This window comes from Monodelphis domestica, chromosome 2, assembly GCF_027887165.1.
Source record: "Monodelphis domestica isolate mMonDom1 chromosome 2, mMonDom1.pri, whole genome shotgun sequence".
In the NCBI taxonomy this organism is placed as follows: Eukaryota; Metazoa; Chordata; class Mammalia; order Didelphimorphia; family Didelphidae; genus Monodelphis; species Monodelphis domestica.
Genome location: NC_077228.1, coordinates 1,611,146 through 1,626,788, shown reverse-complemented (window position 1 = coordinate 1,626,788; position 15,643 = coordinate 1,611,146). Strand labels below are relative to the sequence as shown.

The 15,643-nt window shown below is 55.1% G+C and overlaps 3 protein-coding genes and 2 non-coding genes across 5 annotated transcripts in view; all 5 read left to right on the top strand.

Moving 5' to 3' along the window:
• ACADM (acyl-CoA dehydrogenase medium chain) overlaps positions 1-7,038 on the top strand; it is a 14,353-nt gene extending 7,315 nt beyond the window's left edge. The window contains 8 exon segments of the mRNA XM_056820190.1: positions 1-27; positions 542-622; positions 1,987-2,117; positions 2,529-2,637; positions 3,638-3,778; positions 4,337-4,432; positions 4,775-5,023; positions 6,808-7,038. The exon segment at positions 1-27 is cut by the window's left edge and continues 74 nt beyond it. Coding sequence (XP_056676168.1) covers positions 1-27; positions 542-622; positions 1,987-2,117; positions 2,529-2,637; positions 3,638-3,778; positions 4,337-4,432; positions 4,775-5,023; positions 6,808-6,879 — 906 coding nt within the window. The 3' untranslated portion in view covers positions 6,880-7,038.
• A 33-nt stretch (positions 7,039-7,071) lies between these two features.
• RABGGTB (Rab geranylgeranyltransferase subunit beta) lies at positions 7,072-12,974 on the top strand. Its single transcript, XM_007480147.2, has 9 exons — positions 7,072-8,316; positions 8,548-8,655; positions 9,568-9,765; positions 10,609-10,714; positions 11,632-11,684; positions 11,776-11,886; positions 12,093-12,218; positions 12,301-12,450; positions 12,768-12,974. Exons 1-9 carry the CDS (start codon positions 8,314-8,316, stop codon positions 12,906-12,908), a joined length of 996 nt encoding a protein of 331 aa, XP_007480209.1. The 5' UTR covers positions 7,072-8,313; the 3' UTR covers positions 12,909-12,974.
• Positions 8,761-8,843, top strand: LOC130457769 (small nucleolar RNA SNORD45). Its single transcript, XR_008917043.1, has one exon. It is a non-coding gene; the product is annotated as a small nucleolar RNA SNORD45 (small nucleolar RNA).
• LOC130457768 (small nucleolar RNA SNORD45) lies at positions 9,890-9,972 on the top strand. Its single transcript, XR_008917042.1, has one exon. It is a non-coding gene; the product is annotated as a small nucleolar RNA SNORD45 (small nucleolar RNA).
• Positions 12,975-13,092: 118 nt separating the features above from the next.
• MSH4 (mutS homolog 4) overlaps positions 13,093-15,643 on the top strand; it is a 66,605-nt gene continuing 64,054 nt past the window's right edge. Inside the window, 1 exon segment of the mRNA XM_056814905.1 lies at positions 13,093-13,563. Coding sequence (XP_056670883.1) covers positions 13,299-13,563 — 265 coding nt within the window. The 5' untranslated portion in view covers positions 13,093-13,298.

Genomic DNA, 15,643 nt, shown 5'->3' with positions numbered 1-15,643 from the left:
ACCGCCATCGAGGCGAATTCTCTGGGGGTGAGTCACCCGCCGCCATCTGCTGCCCAGCAGCTTGGGAGGGCCCAGCCTGGAGGTCCTGGGTTCGAATGGTGACCCCGGGCAAGCCCCTCCCCGACTCCCCCGCCCTCCCCGTGCCTCTGCCCGGGAGCCCAGCCCGGATCCCAAGGCGGAGGGGAAGATGGAGTCCCGCCTCCCAGGGTTTCCCCCAAAGCCACCGCCCTTGTCTATGGGGAGAAGCATGTTCTGGCCCCACGAGGTGCTGGGTGTGAGTGTTGCCCAGAGCAGGCGGCCATTTCTGGTCGTTGTGCAGCCCCGTCGGGCTCCCTGGGACCCCCCCGCGGGCTTTCCCAGCAGATAGCAGAGACCTTGTTGGCTCCTTTGACAGATGAGGAAACTGAGGCCCCTGGGCAGTGACTTGCCCAGGGTCACCCGGGCCAGAAGCGTCCGCGCTCTAACGGGGCCGCGGGGCTTCGGCGTGTGTCCAGCCTCCCGGCAGTGCCGCCTCGCTGAACGCCTCCATTTCCCTCCCCAGCAAATGCCAGTCATCCTCGCGGGGAACGAGCAGCAGCAGAAGAAGTACCTGGGCAGGATGGTGGAGCAGCCCCTGATGTGTGTGAGTGGCGGCCGGCCGGCGGGCCTGGGGGGCAGGTGGAGAAGTCGAGGGGCCCCGAGGCCCCCCAGCTTTGTCCGCCCGCCGTCCGTCACGAGCCTGGGCTCCCGGCCCGTCCCCAGGGCGATCGAGCGGGGCCGGGGCCGTGCAGAGCGCCCGACGAGTGGCCGAGGCATCTGGGGGCTCAGTGACCTGCTGCTGACCACTGGCTGTGGAGCCCGGCCCCTCCCCGGCCCTTTGCCTCATGGACGGGGCAGAGGTGCCAGCTCGAGGCACGGGCACAGGCTGCCCCCCCCGGAACGAGGGCACGGGCTGCCCCCCCAGGAACGAGGGCACGGGATGCAGTGGCGCCCCCGGGAGGGGGGGCCGGCCGGGCCTCGAGCACCTTCCGTCTCGGGGGGCAGGGAGGGAAGCAGAGCTTCCCGGGCACGTTCGGTGCCTCCCGCCCGGGGCCATCCGGACAGCGAGATGCCGGGCCAGCCCTGGCCCGTCTCCCCAACAGGATTCTGGCAGGTCTGGGCAGCGATCGGGGGACCGAGGCCTCGGCCACTCTCCTGGCCTCCTGCCCGGGGCCTGCCCTGCTTCTCCTCCTCCTGAGCTGCTCCGCGGCACGCCGAGGGCCTGCGGCTTCCCCGGCACCATCCCCGGCCGCTCTCTGCCAGGCAGCCCTGAGGGGGGCCGTGCCCAGCCGGTGCCCTCACTGCCCCCACTTTGGGCCTGCGGGCCCCGGACAGGTGGAGGGCCCCGACCTGCCTCACTCAGCAATGTTTGTCCAGCTGAATTGCCCAAATACTGATAAGAGAGCCCTCAAGTGAGCCAGCTTAATGATTCACAGAGTGCCACAAGGGGCGGGGGGAGGGGATCCGGACATGCTGTCCTGCCTCGTGGGCCAGGGGCTGTTGGCATCTCATGGCCCAGGACCCAGAGCCCCCGGGGAGTCCTCCGAGCCTTTGCCACCTAATGGAGATGCTCAGGCGTGCCCACACACGGCTCATCCTGGTGCCGCCTCCTCTGCCCGGGGCTGACCCAGCACCCCCAGGGCATCCTCCGAGCCTTTGCCACCTAATGGAGATGCTCAGGCATGCCCACTGCCCTGGCACCCTTCTCAGGGCACACGGCTCATCCTGGTGCCGCCTCCTCTGCCCAGGGCTGAGCCCAGAGGGACTTCTCTTCTTCCTCCAGGACTTGCTCAGGAGCACAGATTCAAACTTGGGGCGTCCGTCCCCAGGCCCTGCCCTCCGCCCTCTGTGCCCCCGAGCGGCCCATCCGAGACCTTCCTTGAGAACCCCAGATCTGTGTCCTTTCTCGGCATTTGGTCCCGTGTCTCATCACCGATCCGCCCTTTCTTTGGCGGGTTTGTTTTCCAGGCTTACTGTGTCACAGAGCCTGGAGCAGGCTCTGACGTGGCTGGCTTACAGACCCGAGCGGAGAAGAAAGGCGACCAGTATGTCATTAATGGCCAAAAGATGTGGATAACCAATGGAGGAAAAGCCAACTGGTGCGTCTGTCCGTGACAGCATCTGTCTCCCTTGCTTCTCCCTCGCTTTAGATTCCCCCCAGACCCTGGTGGCCTCCTCCTCTGGGTCCCCCACCACCACTGACCCAAACAAGCTTCCAGTTTGTACCCCAAAGAATGGGGAGCCATCTCGGCCCTCCAGCTTTGATGGCCCAAGGCAAGAAGAAGCCGGGAGGATGTGGGCCCAGTTGGGAGGCATTTATTTGGTGCCTGTGATGTTCTAGGGAAACACACGTGAACTCACAGACTGGACACAGGGATTCCATGAGGTCCAGGCAGTCCCTTGGCCAGGGGGCTCCTCCCTACGTGCAAGCTGGCCTGCTGGGGGGGAGCAGAGCCTTTGACTTCCCTCTGCTACCCCCCAAAACCTGAGTCTTGCACATCTTCTTCCAGGTACTTCCTTCTGGCTCGGACCCACCCTGATCCCAAGGCCCCCGCTAATAAAGCCTTTACTGGATTTATTGTAGAGGCAGATACCCCGGGAATCCAGATCGGAAGAAAGGTAAGGCCCAAATGTCTGCCCCGGGTTTTGAAGTGTCACTGAGTGAGGATTGTCTCTAGATCAGGATGGAAAGACACTTTGCATGGCTCTTGATGTTCCAGCCAGCTCATGGTGAACTCGCCCCAAACCAAAGGGCTGTATGTCCTACAAGTGACCCTTTAGCCCCATCTCCCTTGTCCTCTGTGTTCTTGTTGTTGTTGACCCATGTAGGATCTCCATTGGTTCCTCTTAGCCTGAGTCCATTAGCGTAGGCTCCTCTGTGTATTTTTGTCGTTGTTGACCCACGTAGAACTTCCATTGGCTCGTCTTAGTCCGAGTCCATTATTGTAGGCTCCTCTGTGTATTCTTATCATTGTTGACTCATGTAGGACCTCCACTGGCTCCTCTTAGCCCAAGTCCATTATTGTAGGCTCCTCTGTGTATTCTTGTTGTTGTTGACCCATCTAGGACTTCCATTGGCTCCTCTTAGCCTGAGTCCATTAGCTTAGGCTCCTCTGTGTATTCTTGTCGTTGTTGACCCATGTAGGACCTCCATTGGCTCCTCTTAGCCTGAGTCCATTAGCTTAGGCTCCTCTGTGTATTCTTGTCGTTGTTGACCCATGTAGGACCTCCATTGGCTCCTCTTAGCCCAAGTCCATTATTGTAGGCTCTTCTGTGTGTTCTTGTCGTTGTTGACCCATGTAGGACTTCCATTGGCTCCTCTTAGCCCGAGTCCATTATTGTAGGCTTTTCTGTGTATTCTTGTTGTTGTTGACCCATGTAGGACTTCCATTGGCTCCTCTTAGCCCGAGTTCATTAGCATAGGCTCGCACAATCCTTTTGGATTGTGACTGTCCTCACAGACCTACCTCGGGACAGCTGGTGTTTGAAAGAGTATTAAATTAGTATCCGAGAGGTCTTTTCCTAGAGCTTTCTCCATTGAAAAAGGACAATCTGTAAAGAAAACCATTTCAAAGACCCAAGTGTCTCAGTAAGTGTCTCTTGTCCATGTTCTTTTCAGGAGATGAACATGGGCCAGCGGTGCTCTGACACCAGAGGGATCGTCTTTGAAGACGTGGTCGTGCCCAAAGAGAATGTCCTCATTGGAGAAGGAAATGGTTTCAAAATTGCAATGGGTGCTTTCGATAAAACCAGACCTCCAGTAAGTAAACGTGACGGCTTGCTTTGACTGTTGCCTTTAGGGAGGTCATGTGGAACATCCCATGGTGGGGAGGCCCTCGGGTTGGGCTTTTTGCTCTCTTCATATGTATTTGGCTGGCATTGGTTTCCTTTCCTGCCATCTTCATTCTTATGCTTCCTAAATAGTGGCCACCATGGTGGAGTGACAGTCCATCTCCTCTTGGGGTCATTTTCCTCCTGTTTGTTCAAAGGCCTTTCTCTTCTGCTTCTTCCTCTCTGAAGTAAGAACAAGGAGCTTTTTCTTAGAGCCTGATTCCTGCCATGACTGGAGGGCCTACATTTGTGTGCAGAAATTCCCCTTGCCCCCACCTCAGACTATTGAGAGGCCCAGGGAGCCGACCGTGCCCACAGGAATGTCTGCCTGCCATTGGGGTGGAGAGCCATGAAGCATCCTCTCCCCATCGAGCCTTTGGTTTGCCAGTGATAGAGCCTATGGAGACTGGCCAGCTTCTCTTGGGTTTAGTTTGGTGTCCCCCATTGTGAAAATGCCAGCTTTCCTGGGTCTTCTCTCACACCTCAGGTTGCCGCTGGTGCCGTGGGCCTTGCCCAGAGAGCCTTGGACGAAGCTACCAAGTACGCCTTGGAGAGGAAGACGTTTGGAAGGCATCTTGTGGAGGTACTACCACAGAGGGCATTGGAAGTGAGAAAAGGCCTTGGACAACCCCCAGCATCCACGCTCTTGGAGGGGAAGAGAGGCGCAGGGAATTGTCCCAGGGCCCCGGGATGGGGAGCAGCCTCCTCCTCGTGAGCGTCTTGTATCTGACGGCTGGTCGAGGTTAGATGGATAATCGTTTGGAATCGTTTTCTCATTTTGCCGGGAATCCCCTGAAGTCCAGCGGACGGGAGTCAGAGAACACACTTCCTCCACGTAGCCTTTTGTCACTTGGGCTTTTCTCTCCAGGCTTTTTCCGGACGAATAGGGCCTTTGCTCATTTTGTGTCCTCCTTCGTCATTCTAGCACCAAGCCGTGTCCTTTCTGCTGGCTGAAATGGCCATGAAGGTCGAGCTGGCCAGACTGAGTTACCAGCGAGCGGCTTGGGAAGTGGACTTGGGTCGCCGAAATACCTATTATGCTTCTATTGCCAAAGCGTTTGCTGGGGACATTGCAAACCAGCTAGCCAGTGACGCTGTGCAGATTTTTGGAGGCAACGGATTTAATAGTGAATACCCGGTGGAAAAGCTCATGAGAGATGCCAAAATTTACCAGGTATGCTTTGAATGAAAGGGTGTTTTAGAGTTCAAATGGACCCCCCACAAGTACGTCTCTGATGGTTTCAGAACGAAATGTTCTGCTTGAGTTCATTCGATGGACGAATGTTCCCAGACTCCCAGGAACATGAAAAAGAACGGTGACTTAGCATGGGCTGAGCTCACGTCTCCAGGGCTACATTGACAGGTGTATCGAGTGACAGAGGCATGCCCAACTGACCTGCTGATGCTTTATTTTATTTTTATTTTTTTAACCCCTCACCTTCCGTCTTGGAGTCAATACTGTGTATTGCTTCCAAGGCAGAAGAGCGGTAAGGGCTAGGCCATGGGGGTCAAGTGACTTGCCCAAGGTCACACAGGTGGGAAGTGTCTGAGGCCAAATTTGAACCCAGGATCTCCCATTCCTAGGCCTGGCTCTCAATCCACTGAGCTACCCAACTGCCCCCACCCACTGATGTTTTAGAAATACAAGTGAAATGGCTTTCCTGAATGGCCACTTTGAGGAAATGGGGGATCGACTAGACTGTTCTCAAACAGCCCTGGCCACAGCCTCAGCTTGAAAGGACCTTGTCCTCTCCTTAGGTGGTCCGCAATGTTTATAGATGGTGGCCTTGAGGATGAGGGCTGGCCCAAACCCTACTGCTATGCACTGGATCTATGTGATGTTCCCTTTCAGATTTGGAGCTACCGTGGAAAGAGATGACTCCTGTTAGTGTCTCTTCAAGCCGCCCCAATCCTTCCACTCCCTCGGGCTCCCCACCTGGGAGTCATCTTGGATTTCTCCCTTCCTCTCACCCCTCAGCTCCAGATCCAATCTGGTGCCAAGGCCTGTCGACGTCACCTCTGCTCTCACTAGCACTCTTTGATCCTGCCCTTCTGCCCTCTAATCCTGCCAGCCACCTGGTACAGACTCTTAGTACCCATGTGTGGACTATTGCAATAGCTGCTACCTGCTCCTGACCATGTCACCCCCCCAATAAACTCTAGAGGCTCCCCACTGCTTCTCCCAACCCCCTTCATCCATGACTGTCCCCTGCTCATTATCTCCTGTTGTCCTGCCAACATTGGTTTGCCTGTTGTCTCCCCATCAGCCTGGGATCTCTTTGAGAACTAGAACCTGAGCCTCATGTGGTCCCTGGCACCAGATAGCCTCCGTAAATGTCAGTCAAGTGTAGAGCCTGGTGTCCGAGGTGCCCCGCATTGGGCACTGAGGCAGGCAGAGCATGTGTCCGTCGAGGATGAGGCTTGAGTGCAGTGGCTCCTCTTTGCTCTGTTCCTACCCTTTTCAGCAGCCGGGATTGTTCAGTTACGGTGTTAGTAATATTGGACTCAGCTATGATAGTTTGTATGTCCAAGGATGGCTGTGTAGAACTAGTGCTTGTTCTCTCTTCACTGCCCCAAAGGGATAGTGGTGGGGAGTTTCCAGTTTTTCTCCCAGGAATGGTCAGGTAACTTGGTGATTCTCCGCAGGGCCTGATGTTTAGGGAAAGCCTTGTTTGCCTCCAGCTCTCCCAGGCTAACTTGGCCCTGTAAGCATAGGAAATACAGAGTAGTGGAGTTTTTCCTTTGCTTCTGGAGACCTTCCATGGTGGTTCCCAGTGGGAGAGAAGGAGGCCTTGTGGCAACGATGAGGAACTTGGGGTTTGGGGCAGCTTTTGTTTTCCGACAGCTCGTGAAGCAGGACGTTCCTGCAGTGGGGCTGACCCCTTCACCACTGTCCTATTTCCTGGAAGAGCCTTGAATGTGCTTGGATGCAGACAGTCTTTATTGCCTGTCTTTCAGATTTACGAAGGCACGGCTCAAATCCAGAGGCTTATTATAGCTCGGGAGCACATCGGCAAGTACAAGAATTAAGGACTCTCCGCCCGCTGGCCTAGAAATGGGAAAAGACTGCAATGGCTTTCTTCACGAGATGAGGAACAAATGGTATTTGCGGATGACCGACCCTTGTTTTCTACCTTTGCTTGTGTGGAAGGGGAAATTTGGGCTTCATTAAAATACTCGTATCTTCTTCTTCCTCTCTGCGGTCCCTGTATGACAGCTGCAAGCCGCCATTCCAAGCCCTCCGAGGATTTCTGGCCGCTGGGAGGGCGCCTCCTTAGCCCTGAGCCTCCCAACTCTTATGGGTGTCCTCTTGGGCTCCCCAGTCCGTGGGGAGGTGCCCCTGCAGGCTTGTGCAGCCAGGCTGCCCAGGGCTCCTCTTGGGTGGGTGTGCTGGAGGTTCGCTGTGGCCCAGGAGTCTGCATTTCCAGTTTAAGGGGCAGGCCCGGCTGGAAAGAACGATTTTTGCACAACTTGATGCCGGCAGGCCCTTCCCATCCCAGTTAGGTTCTTCACATGCTAACTAGTAGGTCCACCGGAAAGCAGAGCCTCTGCCTCTGCCCCAGTTACACAGACTGCACAAATGTGACAGTCTAAAAAGAACAGGACCCGGCCCAGCCCCCACAGGTCTGGCCCCTGGCAGGGCATGCTTTGTCCTTCCGGGGGGCCCACAAGGAGTGGGATGGACGCCCCCTTGGGTGGGTTGCTCTGGTGTGGCATCTGCGGGCCTCCTAGGCTCCTCTTCTCAGCCCAGGGCTCCCTGGCATCTGAGCAGAGGTGAGGCCCTAGGTGCCTGCTCTGCCCCGGGCAGAGCCTGGGACTCTTCAGCCACTTCCATGCTTAGGGCACTCCGGGTGTCCTACAGGGGTAGCCCAAGGGCTCAAGGTCGGGCCTTGGACACTAGCTGGACAGTCCCCAACCCCTGCCTGCCCCTGTTTCTCCTTTGTAAAAGGAGATGCAGAAGGGCATGGCAACCCCTCTGGTCTAGCTGCCAGGAAAGCCCCAGGCGGAGGGGCCCTTCCGCCCATTTTGCAGATGGCTAAGCCGAGGCTCCTGGTGCACAGTGGGCACAAAATGTGCGTGGCCTGCCCTATGGATAGGTTCACTGAAGCCTGGAGGAGCACAAGGACCGTGCTTCCGGCTTGGACAGGGTCGCCTGCTCTTGCCGCTCCCTCCGTAGACTCAGGCGCCCTCTGGCGACCGTATCTGAACTCCATTTGAGGCCGCGCAGACGTAGTTCTCGGGAGGAAGGCGGCCTGGACAGAGCGCATGCGTGGGCGACGGGCCTTTTCTGAACCTGCACACGCGCCGAAGCCAGTCCCAGAGCAGGGGCGGGGCCCTTCGGGAAGGACAGGGCGGGGCTGCCTACGTCGGCGGCGCGGCCGGGGCCTGCGTGCGCGCTGACGTAAACGCCGAGTGACTTGGGGCTCCGGCCACCGTCTTCGGTCTTTCCTTCCGGCCTCTGTCATGGTGAGTACTGTCTTGTGGCCGCTGCTGGCCGGAGCCGTCCCCCGCTTCCCCAGGGCCCCTGGACCTGTTTCCCAGCCACCCCGTCGCTGGGGACGGGCCGTCGCGCGGGAGGTGGCGGGGCCGGAGAGCGGGGTTCGCGTCGGTACGGTTGGGCCTCCCTGGCCGGGGCGGCCTGCCCCGCGGGGCGGTGGGGCGGGCGCGTGCTTCAGCGAGCGGCCTTTGTCTCCGCAGGGGACTCCCGAGAAGGATGTGAACCTCGGCGCCGGCGCCCCCGACACGCTGCTGCTGGACAAGCACGCGGCCTACATTTGTGCCTACGGGGCCAAGAAGGACGACTACGTGCGTGGGCCCGCGGGGGAGGGCTCGGGGGGAAGCAGGGGGCGCCCCCTTGTGCGCTGAGCCAATGCTGGGGACCCTGGGGTGGGCCCGGGGGCCGAGCCTGCAGGTCAATGATGTCTTGGCATGTATTAGCTGAGCCGCCGCTGATGCTTCCTACCCGGAAAGCTCTAGAATTACTCTGAGACCGTGCGGAGCCCCGGCCTGGGAAGGGCCTTCGACCCTCCAAGACCACCCCGGGGCAGCAGCTAGGGAGGGGCGGGGGGACCGAGGGCCAAAAAACCCTCTCCTTGCGAGAGCACGGCCACAGCAAGGCTCTGCCTGGAGCTCCGCTAAAGGGCCAAGAGGACTGGAGAGCGGAAGAACCGAGTTCTAATTCTGCCTCTCCCGGGCTTGAACAGCCCAAACCCAGCCCCGTGCTGGTCACAGATCCCTAACCCAACTCCTGTGGACCTTTACCTGGAAACTTTGGGGGTTTTGTGGGCAGAGATGCAGGCGGGGTTGCCCTTCCTTGTCCAGCTCATTGTAGGCAGACATCCCTCTGGGGACCCACAGCTAGCACCTCAGTGCAGAGCTGAACTCCTTGGTGACTCGGTCCAGCACTACCACCTCCCTGCCCTTCTGCCCCTTAACGGGCCTGGCGTAGTTGGACTGGATTCTGATTGGTTCTGGGTCCGGATGGTAACCACGGACCAAATTAAGAAGGCATCTTCTTAATGGGAGCGACTAGATTATAGACTCCCCCTAACAAGAGTCTTGGGCTCTTCCTGTTGACCCCTGTGAGTTAGTTCGGGAAGTTCTCAAAGTTCGGTCCATTAGCCTGGCCTCCCACGTTATCCCCGGGGTGGGGGTGCAGCAATATCGGTGCGTTTGTAGAATTGGGGTCTGATGTGCTGGTGAATGTGGTCCCTTTAGGAATACTGTATGTCCGAGTACTTGAGGATGAGCGGAATCTACTGGGGATTAACGGTGATGGACCTCATGGGACAGCTTCACCGAATGAATCGGGAGGAAATCCTCACTTTCATTAAGGCGTGCCAGCATGAGTGTGGTGGCATCAGCGCCAGCCTAGGCCATGATCCTCATCTCTTGTATACTCTCAGTGCTATTCAGGTGAATATGTCCCCCTCGTTGTTGTGATTTTCCCATTTGGGGAGCAGTGTGCAGGCGAGGCCTAAATCCTCAGTCCTGGGCCCAGCTAGCCCTAACCCTGGTGAGGCTCTTGTTTCCACCTCCAGGTCAGTGATGTGATGGCATGTATTACCTGAATCCAAAGTTGATGGATATCACACTTTAGCTCTAGAATTACACTGAGACCTTGGAAATAAACTGATCCCTAACACAAGTTCCTTAACACTGTCCCCAGTTGGTAGAGTGGAGAGGGGACGGAGTAGGGGCTAGACTGGTTCTTGGGTGACTGGGTGAATGGGCCACTTGATGGACGTGTGGCCAACCTGCCCTGGGGTCCTGGGGATATGATGCCCAAAGATTGCTGACAACAATCCCCTTTTCCTTAGTAACTAAAAACAAGGAAGTCTGTCCTACCCTGTGTAATTTAGTGGAAGAGGAAGGGCTTTTCCAGACTTGATTCTTCTAGAAGAAGGGGGCATTTTTGGTGAGGTTTAGGCATCCTGTTTTGGACACCTGATGTCCAGAATGATCTCTGGAAAGTAGAAACTGCACCTTCCTCTAGTAGCATGTTGGCTCCCTAGTAGTACGGACTCCTGAGGTGACTTTGTATTCCCAGGGTTTCCAATAAGCAGTCGTTAAAATTGCCTAAAAGAATTAATTGGAAATTTGACTCTTGGCCCATAATTCTTTGAAAAAGATACTATCATTTAGATATATTTGAATCAGACCTAATTAGATTTCAGCAAATTATTTGACAATTTATAAGGAATATTGCAAAGGCTATTACCATAAGATTTAGTAATTACTGCATTTCTTATTTTGCAGATTCTTACTCTTTATGATAGTCTTAATGTTATTGATGTAAATAAAGTTGTTGAATATGTACAAAGTCTACAGAAAGAAGATGGGTCCTTTGCTGGAGACATCTGGGGTAATAATGCCTTTTATGTCAGTTTAGCCATAATGACCAGAACCACATTATCAAAATGGGCCCAAAGGGCAAGAAAAGAATTGGAAACAAGTCCTTTTTTAGTTCTTAAATGCAGGTATAAAGGGGAAATTAGGGCTCCATTCTGGGCTACTTTTTCACTCATTTTTAGGAGCTAACTTGGCAAGTGGTATGTGTCCATGTATTTGTGGGACTTTAAAAAGAAATTAAACCTTTGAAGTTTGCCATCTTTTCAGGTCCCACTAAGCAGCTGGTCTGTTTGGAGATATGTCTATCTGCTGGAAGTTCCAGCATGCACTGTAGTAATTATATTTCAGCATACAGGAGCACTGGATCAGAGGGGGCAAGTCTAGGATGATAAGGTAGGTAAATTTCCCCCTGATATTTGGTGGCTTTGTAAAGTTTTTTAGTGTTTTCTCCTTTAAAAGACTGCACTGGAAAGGGGGGGAAGTAGAAATCAAAGAGAAAACTTTACAAACTTGCTGAATATTTGAATGAAGAGAAAGGGAGCGGACAGCATTTTACCTTAAAAATGTCATTGATCCCTATTTTGGGATTCGGCTTAAGGAGTACTACTTCACTGACACAGTGCAGGCTGTCCTGTCCAGTAAAAGGATTGACTGGCTACCAGCTGCTTGATGGGATGTGAAAATCCCCTTTTTTTAAAGGAGGGGAAAGTCCTCCCTTCCTGTGCTCCCAAGACATTTTTCCAGCGGGTTGAATGAGATAATAAATACAGAGAAGATCTTAATACAGTGGTCAGTACGAGGGACCCTGGCGTTGCCGGGATCTTTTCAGCTTTGCTAATTGGAGGAATGGTATGGCTATGGAGAACTAGATCTGATGGTATCCTTTGGGAAGTGCTGGGCTGTTCATAGTGTGGTTCCTCTTTTCATCAGGGGAGATCGACACGAGGTTTTCCTTCTGCGCAGTGGCAACCTTAGCACTTTTGGTAAGCTTTCCATGTTGTACAGGAGGGGAGGGGAGGCACTGGAATGGGTGGCTTTGGACCACCCTTCCAAGCGGCCTTCCCTGTCTTGTAGGGGAAGCTCGATGCCATCAATATTGAAAAGGCAATCGAATTTGTCTTGTCCTGCATGAACTTTGACGGCGGCTTTGGGTGCAGACCTGGCTCCGAGTCCCATGCTGGGCAGGTAGGTGGTCCTTAGTGAGTGTCTGCTCTTCCTTCCCCATCCCATTCCTCCCTGGGTTAGCCTATGGCCACGAGCATGGGGACTAAGCAGGGGCATATCATAGGTGTGCTGGTGACCCAGACCGCCATGGCCTTGGTTTTCTAGGGTGCTTCATCAACCAGCCCCTGCGATAAGCTTCTACATGAACTTTATGTCTGTAATTTTAGATCTATTGTTGCACAGGATTTCTGGCCATTACTAGCCAGTTACATCAAGTCAACTCGGATTTGCTGGGCTGGTGGCTCTGCGAGCGCCAGTTACCCTCTGGTGGTCTCAACGGGCGCCCCGAGAAGGTAAAGGGTGGTGAGGAGCGGCCGGAGGGGCGGGACCCACACCCACTCTCTTCTTAGCTGCCTGTGCTCTATCCTCCCCCAGTTGCCTGACGTCTGCTACTCCTGGTGGGTCTTGGCCTCCTTGAAAATCATTGGGAGGCTCCACTGGATCGACCGCGAGAAGCTGCGCTGCTTTATCCTGGCGTGTCAGGATGAGGAGACCGGGGGCTTTGCTGACAGGCCGGGGGACATGGTACGTGGGGGGGGGGGGCTGCCCCACCTGGTGCCCACAGTGTAGTGGACTTGGGTCTCAGTGCCAGGCAGAGAAGCAGGAAGGGCTAGGAAGAAGCTGAGGGCAGATTCTTCTGAGCCAGGATCGGTGTCTGCTCTCAGGCCTGGCTCTGTGGGCCCCCCCACCCCACCCCATAGTATGGGAGGGGGGCTGGCGGGAAGGTTCAGTTAGGCCCCCAAGCTTCTGTGCCTTAGACCATGTGGCCTGAACCTCCCATGAACTGCTTTTGGCCCTCTCCTGCTCTGCTCCTGACTTGGTCTTGTCCCTTCCCCCTCCAGGTGGACCCTTTCCACACCCTGTTTGGCATCGCTGGGCTGTCCCTGTTGGGGGATGAGCAGATCAAACCTGTCAACCCGGTGTTCTGCATGCCCGAGGAAGCCCTGCGGCGCATCAACGTGCAGCCCGAGCTTGTGAACTAGCCGCCTTCCTCCCATCTGAATAATGTTTGGAAATGACCGAATAAAATAGTGTTTTAAAAAAAAAAAGGTTGTTAGTGACTAGACCTGGATGTGGACCCCCCCCACTTCCTGTTCCGGTGGCCTCGGCGCCCTCCGTAACTGTCGGCCTCGATCTGCCCTTCCTAATCCTTTCAACCCGGAAATGAGCGTGCACACCCAAGCTCATCTCTTCTGTCAATCATCTCCGTTAATCGCTTGTCCCTCCCCTTCCGGGGCTACTTCCACTCCTAACTGGTTGGAATCTCGTGGACTCAAGGAAGTCCCTCTAGTCCCGAAGCTTGCTGGGAGAGGCTGGAGGCGGGGCCCCCTCACTAGACACTGTCACGTGGTACGATTCGCTTCGCTATTCCTATGAGCGGGATGCCGAGGTCCAAGGTTCCCACTCCGTCGTGCTCGCGACCATGGGACTTTGTCTCGCCCGCGGGCAGGATCCCGCCGCTCGACCCCCGCAGCAGATCCGGTCCCCCGGACACCTCGGCCCGGGGCTCGGCTGAGCGCGGCTTGCCTTTCCCTGCCGATGGCGGCTCCTCTTCCGGGCCAAGCGGCGGCGCCGGCCCAACGTGGTGGAGCAGTAGCGGCCCCAGCCCTGTGGGTGGGGCTTCCGGGGGAGACCGAGGTGGGGGCGGGGCATTTGGTGGGGGAGGGTAAGAAGCGGGGGGGGGGGGGCCCTCCGGGGTACAGGTTCTGCACCCTCCCTATTTGAAGGGGTGGGGCTTGGCCTAGAGTACTCACGTGGCTGGTCGGTCGGCTTGTTCTGGTTGTTGTAGCCCTGAATCCTCAGTTCCCTCCTTTGTGAGATGGGGGCGATCCGGGCCCCGTCTAGGAGGGAAGCCTCAGAGAAGGTGACCTGAGGCACGCTTCTGCCCAAGGGGGATTTCTGGGCGTGGGGAGGCAGGGAGGCCGGGAGGCCGGTGTGGCCTTACTGCGGAGGAGCTGGGGAAAAGCCGGGCTGGATGGTGATGGTCGGTAAATACGGAAAACCCTATATGACAAAGGAGCCTCAGAACTCGGCTTGGTCCAAACCGAACCCCAGTGCTGAAGCCTCTCCCTACTGGGGAGGAGAACCGCATCCTGGCAGCCCCTCGCACTCCTAACCTGGGACAATGATTCTGGGCTCCTTGCTCCCTTGCACCCTTCGTATCTAACCAAAGCACCTTTTCACTCTCACACCCCCCACCTTCCTTGGGACTGGGGCAGTAGTGGCTGGAGGTGGGGTGGGCCAGCCTCCCCAAGTCTCCCCTCCCCTGCCCATCCTCCATTCAGCCACCAAAGTGAACGTCCCGAAAGTTTTGTCCGAATTTGTCATTCTGTTCAATAAACTCCTCTTGAACTTTTTCAACCTCAACCCCGCCCCCCCCCCCTTTATTATTCAGTGACACTGGCCTCTGCGCTGTTCTTTGGACAAGGTGAGGTCATCTCTCCACTCCGGACTTTTGCCCAAGGTGGGAACATACTTCCTCCACTCATTTATTGGAACACTATTGTCTGAACCTGGTGCCATGTCCGCTTTCTCAGAGAGTTTCTAGTAGTGAAGCTTAATGGGTGCTGCTCCCCCCTGAAGTTTTATTGAGCTCTGATCATGGGTACTTTATAAGTCAGCCCTGGTGCTTGACAGCCTGGAAACCGAGTAGTCGGTCAGTAAGAAGCAGTAAGCCGGAGGGACCGCTGGACAGAGCTCCCAATACAAATACAGGCAGTCCAGCTTTCATGAACCACTATGATGGGCTTAGAGTTGGCATTTCTGTGGGGGAAACTCCAGCGTCCGTGTAGAGGGTAAAGAAATAATTATGGGAAGGCTGGCACTGCGATTAAGAGAGGTGGAGAAAGGGGAAGAAGAGATTGGCCAGGGAGGCCAGTGGCTGCAATAGATGAGGTTAGGCTTGGGAGCCAGGCGGAGAAAGTGCCCAGAGCCAAGAGATGGAAAGTCTTTTCTGTGCCAGTCAGGACCAGAGTCACTGTTTCAAGAGTTAGTGGCAGGGGTTAAGTGAAAGAAGATTGGAAAGGGAGGAGGGGGCGAAAGGCCTTGAATGCTCAGCTGAGCATTTTGTATTGCTGAGAGGAGCTAGTCTATCCCCCTTGATCATTCCACCATATTGCTGGTACTGTGTACAGTGTTCTCCTGGTTCTGCTTATTGCTCCTCGCACGCAGTCCTTTCCAGCTCTTTCTGAAATCATCTTGTTTATCACTTCTTAGAGCAAATGGTATTCAGTCACCAATACTACAGTTTGTTCGGCCATGATGGATAGCCCAATTTCCAACTTTTTGCCACCACCAAGAGAGCTGCCATGCTATGCAGGATCAAAGGGTCTGCTCAATTTTATGGCCCCGGCAATGTGTTAGTATCCCAATTTTGCCATATTCTCTCCAACATTAATCACGTCACTTCTGGCATTGGCCAATCGGATAGGTGTGAGGAGGTACCTTAGAGTTGTTTTTAATTTGCATTTCTCTAAGAGCTATTTAGAACTTTTTTTCATCTGATTACTAATAGCTTTTGATTTCTTCATCTGAAAACTGCTTGTTCATATCCTTTGACCATTTGTCAGTTGGAGAATGGCTTGGATTCTTGTACATTTGACTTCTCTGTGGATTTGAGAAATGAGATCTTCATCAGAGAAACCTCTTGCGATATTTTCCCCACTTCATTGTTTCCTTTCTTATTTTGATGGCTCTAGTTTTATTTGTACAAAACCTT